Source organism: Momordica charantia (assembly GCF_013281855.1).
Source record: "Momordica charantia cultivar OHB3-1 chromosome 1 unlocalized genomic scaffold, Mcharantia_2.0 BLBB01000001.1, whole genome shotgun sequence".
In the NCBI taxonomy this organism is placed as follows: domain Eukaryota; kingdom Viridiplantae; phylum Streptophyta; class Magnoliopsida; order Cucurbitales; family Cucurbitaceae; genus Momordica; species Momordica charantia.
In genome coordinates this window covers 7,770,938-7,778,682 of record NW_028275157.1, presented here as the reverse complement: position 1 = coordinate 7,778,682, position 7,745 = coordinate 7,770,938, and the positions used below count along the sequence as shown (strand labels likewise).

Sequence of the window (7,745 nt, the reverse complement as noted above, 5' to 3'; positions counted from 1 at the left end):
CGTCAATGCACGCCTCCATACCTTCTTCGTGGCCGTTGTGACTACACTATTGATTTCGCCTCCTCCTTATTGGTATGTTATCAATAATACATTTAATCCTTTACTTACCTTCCTCCTCTCATTTCTATTGCGTCATTGAAAGTTATCACGCTGAACTTATTCCAATCAATTTTTAGGAGGTTTGAGAGTTTAAATCTAGTATCGTTATGGTTGATGTTGGGATTCTGGTAGACCGGTTCTTTCCGCTCCACGCACCAACTCGAATACTTCAGGACCGAATACCTACAAAACCGAACAAAAACCCTAACCCGGTGTGACTTTAGTCACACTGGCTCCGATGCTTAAGTTAGCAAAATGAGAGATTACTCAAACAAGTAAGAGACTTGAAAGTGTAGGTCTTGGCTTACCTTGAAGGGGTGACCCCCTCTCTATTTATAGTCGTTCTGCCCCCTAGGGTTTCTCAGGACATCAACCCTAGGTTTGACATTTGTGGGCTTTAGGTCGGGATACCTCCAGCGTCGGTACAGGAACGGGTACAGGGCTCAGCCTTGGGGCCCGAACATCATACGCTTGAAACAGGGACCAAAAGGGAAAAGGACAGCGTCGAGGATCGAAGGGATCGGCGCCGAGAAGGGGTCGGCCCTTTTGTGGGCCGGCCTGCATGCCTTAGGCCGGCTCTGCTTGTCGATGGTCCCGATTGTGCTTCTTGATGTAGTCCAACTGTATTGCTCCATACATAACAGTAGCCCCTACTCTCAAAACTGAATATGAAATTTGTGACCACGATAGATTCATGTTTTGAGAGTATTTGTTATCCGTGGTTGCTACGAGGCTTGTTTTGCAAAGTAATTCATATGCATCATTAGTACCGAATTCTTAGCAAACGCCAAGGTTCTTAATTTACTGAGTTATACAAAAACTTTTATATCTAGCTTTCGGATTTAAAAGCCTGGTTTGTGTTATTAGTTGTATACCAACACCAAGTTGTCTCATGAATTGGAAGTCTTTCCAATTTTCATGTTTTGTCGAATTGCTTGGTTGTGATCAAGTCTCCAAGGCCTTGGGATCTAACTTTAGCAGAGCTAGTGTTGAAGGTTTTGGATTTTCCAACCTGTTTGGCACTCGCTAAATGGTTTTACATCCTGACCTTGTCAGCCTGCTTTTGTTTTGACCATAGTGAGCCTTTTCTGGCTTGCTTCTGGGTTTGTCCCCTCTCGAGTTTCTTAACCGGTATAGACATTTAGGCACAATGCCCCCTACTTGAGAAAGTTGTTTTCACATAAGCATAAGAGCTCAAGTATCATGTTAAATGGCGCAAACTTTCATTCAAACAAAAATTGTTCTAATATAATAAAATAATCAGTTGTTTTGACATAAACAAGTGCAACAGTCACTCATAAAATAAATGGAATGAGTCACCAATATAGTGGTAGTATTTCTTGAGATGTTGTGCATGCCATGGATGAGGTATGATTTTTTCATGTGAATCTTCCAAGGCGTAGGTGCCTATTCGAACCACTTTGGTGACCTTGTGCGGGCCCTCCCATGTAGGTCCGAGAACTCCGCTGGTCGGGTCTTTGGTATTAGGCATGACTTTCCTTAAAACCAAGTCGCCTTCTCTGAAGCTATGCTTCTTGACTTTTGAGTAGTAATACCGAGCGATCCGATTTTTGTATTCGGCCGTTCGTAGTCGTGCTACGTCTCGATGTTCTTCCAGTAGATCGAGGTTAAGTTGCATAAACTTGTCGTTTTCAAGTAGACTGAATCGTTCTACCCTTGGGGAAGGAAGTCCAATTTCCACTGACATTACTGCCTCAGAACCAAACGTTAATGAAAATGGTGTTTCACCAGTTGATGTGCAGGGTGTTGTTCTGCAGGCCCATAGTGCACTGGGAAGTTCTTCCGCCAACTGCCCCTTAAGCTTCTCTAGTCTCGTTTTTAGAGTTCTTTTGATGACTTTGTTAACTGCTTCGACCTGGCCGTTAGCTTGTGGGTGTGCTGGCGAAGAGCAGATGTGCTGGATACCTAATTCTCGACAGAAGTCCCGAAAAGCTGCATTGTCGAATTGTTTTCCATTATCACTCATAATGGTGTATGGTATCCCAAAGCGGCAAATTATGCTTCTCCAAATAAAGTCAGTGATCTTCTTCTCGATGATTGTCTCTAGGGCTTGAAAGTGTGGTCTTGGCTTACCTTGAAGGGGTGACCCCCCTCTCTTTTTATTGTCGTTCTGCCCCCTTAGGGTTCCTCAGGACGTTAACCCTAGGTTTGAAATTTTTGGGCTTTGGGCTGGGATACCTCCAGCGTCGGTAGAAGAACGGGTACAAGGCTCGGCTTTGGGGCCTGAACGTCATACGCTTGAAACAGAGACCAAAAGGGAAGAGGACAGCGTCGAGGACAGAAGGGATCGACGTCGAGAAAGGGTCGACGCCTCGACGCCAACGTGGGGTCGGCCCTTTGGTGGGCTGGCCTCCGTGCCTTGGGCCGGCTCCGCTTGTCGATGTACGCGGTTGTCCTTCCTGAAAGGTTGGGCCGACTCTGCTTGTCGATGGTTCTGGATATCCTTCCTAATGTAGTCCAACCTTATTGCTCAATACATAACAGTTATATTTATATACTCCACTAAGAATTTGAATAGTTTTCCGTCACAGTTGTTACAATGTGGTAATCAAGATAATATTTTTTTGTAACTGAATTTGTTACTAGAAAATGACATTTATTGCTCCGATTCTTCTATGAACATTTCAATAAACCGTAGTATATTCAATTGTTAATTATTATCAAATCCTTCCATTTGATTTTTCTTTCAACATTTCAATGGAACGTTTCTAACGGACTTCTACATAATTAAAATGGTGGTTGTTATGAAATAATTAATTAATAATTTTAAGTGTATTCTCCTTTTTAACAAATTTTTAAGTGTATAACATTGTTAATTATTATAAAAAAAAGGATATTTATGCCATTTACTTAAAATTAAGAAGGGTATTATGGGCTCCGATTCTTCTTTGAACATTTCAATAAACCGTAGCATATTCAATTGTTAATTATTATCAAATCCTTCCATTTGATTTTTCTTTGAACATTTCAATGAAAGGTTTCTAAGAGACTTCTACATAATTAAAATGGTGGTTGTTATGAAATAATTAATTAATAATTTTAAGTGTATTTTTAACCAATTTTTAAGTGTATTCCATTGTTAATTATTATAAAAAAGGACATTTATGTAATGTATTTAAAACTAAGAAGGGTATTATGTGCTAAAAATGTTTTTTTGAAATCCTTCCATTTTAATATAGTATAAATATAAATATAGATTACATATATTTTTATTTAATTTTTCTTTTTAAAACAAATTTCAATTAAAACAAAATTTTTTTAACTTTTATATCTAGTTGAGTTTTTTTTTTTTTAACAAAATATATCAATTAAGTTTATATCATAGAACTCTTTTTAATAAATGTCATATAATTTTTTTTATAGAAATATATATAATTTTAAAAATATGAGTAAAATTATATCAATAGAATAAATTATAGAAATATATCACATATATGTAATGACAACGTAAAAATTAAAAATTAAAAATTGAAATACTTAAAGTTTCCAACAATAATTAGATCAAGAAGACCACAAATCTATTTTAGGTTCAAAAGAGTAGGTGGTAGTTGTACCATTTAAAATGACAGAGAATAAAGTTATTTTAAAAGCTTATAATTGGAATATTTCACGGTATTTTCTTTTTTATATTTTTATAATTGACATATTTTGTATTAATAAATTTTGTAATTATTTCTATAAAAAATAATATAGAATCATGAATTCTATTAATTTTTTTCTTTTTAAAAAAGTTTGAAGTATTAATGAAAAGTAAGTTTCAATTTTAGAATCGAGGTTAGTGTGAATTTATTTATATAATTTTCTTTTTTTTTCCAAATTAGTAAAAAATATAAATAAAAATAATTGGGGCTATACTTTAGCGAACCACTGCACCGAGAAGTGGGTTTTATGGCTAGTAAAGAAAGGATATATATCCAACCAAAATCACAACCAATGCATGCTATTTTCATCCCTAACACCTGGTTTTTGGAATTCACATCAAACTGATGTGGCAGCTGTCTAAAAATCATGGGCAATGACAGCATTTCCACTGACATCACAATCAATTTCACTGCTTTCTAGCATTTATTATTTATATAATTATTTTTAAAAAGCTAATTAAATTATAATTTTTACTAATTTATTATTTTCTAATATTTTTTTTTTATATTTTAAAATAAACTACAAATTTCACGTGCATCCACGTGTTTCTCACAAATTGAGCCAAAATCGTAGTCAATACATGTGATTTTCGTATCTAACACGTGTCTTTTAGTACTCACATCAAACTGATGTCGTAGCTGTATAGAAATCAGGGACAATAACAGCATTTTCACTGACATCACAACCAATTTTACTGTTTTCTAGCCTTTGTTATTTATATAATTTAAAAAAAAACTAATTAATTTATAGTTTTAACTAATTTATTATTTTCTAATATGTTTTTATACTTTAAAATAAACTACAAATTTCACGTCCATCCTCACGTGTTTCTCACACGTTGAACAAAAATGGTAGGCAATGCATGTGATTTTCATATCTAACACGTGTGTTTTAGTAGTCACATCAAACCGATGTCGTAGCTGTCTAGAAATCACAGGCAATGAGAGCATTTTTACTGACATCACAATCGATTTGACTGCTTTCTAGCCTCAATTATTTATATGATTATTTTTAAAAGAAAAAGTCTGCAAGGGGATGGTGTGGAGGGACAGTATTGGTAGTTAGAAGAGAAAATGGAGGGTATTAGAGTCATTAAACCATAAAAAAAACCCTAGAACAAAAGGCATGTTCTCCCTCTAAAACAAAAACCTCACTCCCTCAACTCTCTCCGTCAATCCCTTTCTCCATCGAATGCGTCGTCTCTGTTCAACCTTTAGAAACCACAAAAATAAAAAGCTAATTAAATTATAATTTTAACTAATTTATTATTTTATAATGTTTTTTATACTTTAAAATAAACTACAAAAAGATACACGTGTTTCTGATAAGTTGAACCAAAATGGTAACCAATGCATGTGATTTTCATCTCTAACACGTGGCTTTTAAAGGTCACATCAAATTGAAGTCGCAACTGTATAGAAATCACGGGCAATGATAACTTTTTCACTAACATCACAATCAATTTCACTACTTTCTAGCCTCCATGCACTCCCTAAAAAACAATAACCTCTCACTCCCTCAAAAACCTCAGCCTTCAGGTGATTTCTTCCTGTAATTGGATTGCTTATTTTTACGCTTCCTCTGTTGCTTCTCTGATTTCTTTTCAATCTCTGTTTTGGTTTTTGGAACAAACTATATATTGCGAAAGAAAACCATATGTTATTTTTATCTTCATTTTTTTTTCATAATTTTTTTTGATGGTTTGAGTTCAGATAGACATGTTGGGATTTAATATTATTTGCATAATTTCTGTTGGATATTTGTGGTTTATTTTATTATTTCACTTTGCTTTAGTTTAGTTAACATATATATAATATTCGTCAATTATTTTCCTCTAATGCCATTGATTATTTCCATGCTACTCCCTCTGTTTATGTTGTTCTTGACGATTTCTTTTAATTGTGGACAGTGTTTTTATAATACGATGTTGTCTTACATTTTCTTTTATAATTTTCTATATAATCTTGATGCTTTTTCTTTAGTTACGTGGAAATATTATTGAATTATTTTGTTTTTGTTTGTGTGGAGAATATACGTGTTTATTATTGATTTATTTTTTTTATAGTTTTTGTGGGGAATATCTTTGTTTAGTGTATCTTTTATACTCGTTATTAAATAAATTGCGTATCTGGCAATCTTGTAGTTGAAATGAAAAAGAGGAATAAGCCACAAACAAATTATGTTTATGCCTCTATAACAATGCAGTGGATGCTCTTCGACAAAGAAATATTGAACTCGAAAAAGTTAATTTCGTGGGTGCTCCTCTGTCACGTAAGTATCATAGACTGAGTTTGTTAATTGATTTTCATTGCTAATGAAGCGATAAATTAATAGTCCGTCGCTTAGAGAAGCGACAAAATTCTCTGTCGTCGCAAAAAAGGCGACGGAAAGGAACATTTTTCGCAATATCAAGCACCAAATGACACCGTCTTGTTTTTTTTTGCAACGAAACTCATGTTTGTCGCCAAATATAAATGGTGTCGTTTTGGTTAAAAAAACTTGACTGAATATATATATGTTGTTTCTGTAGGCAAAGTCTTCAAAAAAGAAAGTAAGAAGGAGTAAACGTTCTCATTCAATCATTTTACTGGACCAAAATCATTTCTATCTCATCGATAAGACAAGGTATAAACTCGTGCTTTGTGGTAGTATATTATATGTTTTAAATCTCATTTTATTAAATAATCTATTGGAATAGAAAAAGAAGACAAGGCGTATTCGAGTCCTTTTGAGTTGTTTTACCCAACAAGAATGGGATGAGATCTGGTCCGAGACCATAAAGTAAAAAAGAGATGGTTGAGATCTGGTCCGAGACCACGAAGTAAGAAAGATGTGGCAGAGTATGTTCAGACTTTGGAAGCTCGGCTTGCAAAAACTTAAGAATTACTACAGAGTCAACGACATAAATTATTACAGCCACAACATTTGGCGGCTGAACGACAATCAAATGAGCAGATGACAAGGATGCCATATTTATTGGATATGCAATGCCAAGAATATGAGAGAATATTTGAATATATAGAAGAAATTCTTCAAAGATTTACTAGAGGAGAGGAAGTTCATCACTGAGTAAGGTACCAAAAAAAGAGACGGTAGGATGCTCCCAAGAGTACGTTCAAACCTTGGAAGCTCGACTTGCAAAAACATAAGTATTATTACATAGTCAACGACAGGAATTATTAGAGGTACAATGCTTGAGCAAGTGGCAAGGATGCAAGAGTTACTGGATATGCAACGCTAGGAATAAAAGAGACGGTTTGGCAAGAATGCAAGGGATTTATTGAAAGAGGAATTTTATCACTGAGTAAGGTACGAAAAATGGGCGATAGGATGCTCCCAAGAGTATGTTTAGACCTTGGAGGCTCGACTTGCAAAACAAAAGAATTATTACAGAGTCAACGACAAAAGTTATTAGAGCCACAACGTTTGGCAGCTGAACGACAATCAAACGAGCATATGACATAAAGATGCAAGAGTTATTGGATATGTAATGCCAGGAATACGAGAGAAGGTTTGACAAGATGGAAGAAATTCTTTAGAGATTTGCTAGAGGAGGAGGAAGTTCATCACTGAGTGAGGTACCAAAATTTTGAATTTCTTTATATTTAAGTTTGTGTAATATGTTATTGAATATGAATGTTGCTAAATTTTCCTTCTTTAATATTGTTATCGGAGCTTGAGCCCATTGAGAGGGACGGTGACTAATGTGAAATTTGATTTAGACTTTGTTGTTGGAGCTTTTGATTTTTGTTCCTCATACGTCTTATGTTTGTTGTTGGAGTTTGAAACATTTGGATGTGGAGTTAGTTATAGAGTTTGTTGTTGGAGCTCGTGATGTGGAGTTTGTTATAGAGTTTGTGTTTGTTGTTGGAGTTTGAAACATTTGGATGTGGAGTTTGTTACAGAGTTTGTTGTTGGAGTTCCAAAATTATGTTTTTGTGTTCCATGTAAAGTTTATTGTTGGAGCTTGAGAAATATGTTTT

General features: G+C 34.8%; 1 protein-coding gene and 1 long non-coding RNA gene across 3 annotated transcripts; one reads left to right on the top strand and one right to left on the bottom strand.

The window, feature by feature from the left end:
* Positions 1-1,390: 1,390 nt before the first annotated feature.
* Positions 1,391-2,086, bottom strand: LOC148213206 (uncharacterized). Its single transcript, XM_088123586.1, has one exon. It carries the CDS (start codon positions 2,084-2,086, stop codon positions 1,391-1,393), a length of 696 nt encoding a protein of 231 aa, XP_087979712.1.
* Positions 2,087-5,177: 3,091 nt separating this feature from the next.
* On the top strand, positions 5,178-7,488 carry LOC111017829 (uncharacterized). Of its 2 annotated transcripts, XR_015792847.1 has the most exons (4): positions 5,178-5,300; positions 5,906-6,033; positions 6,293-6,387; positions 6,461-7,488. It is a non-coding gene; the product is annotated as an uncharacterized LOC111017829 (long non-coding RNA). The 2 variants fall into 2 exon arrangements; XR_002602335.2 differs by lacking the exon at positions 5,178-5,300 and having other exon boundaries at positions 5,307-6,033.
* Positions 7,489-7,745: the final 257 nt, after the last annotated feature.

Bases quoted from the DNA above. Each gene is read 5' to 3' on its own strand.
- LOC148213206 (XM_088123586.1), bottom strand. From the start codon at position 2,086: ATGAGTGATAATGGAAAACAATTCGACAATGCAGCTTTTCGGGACTTC.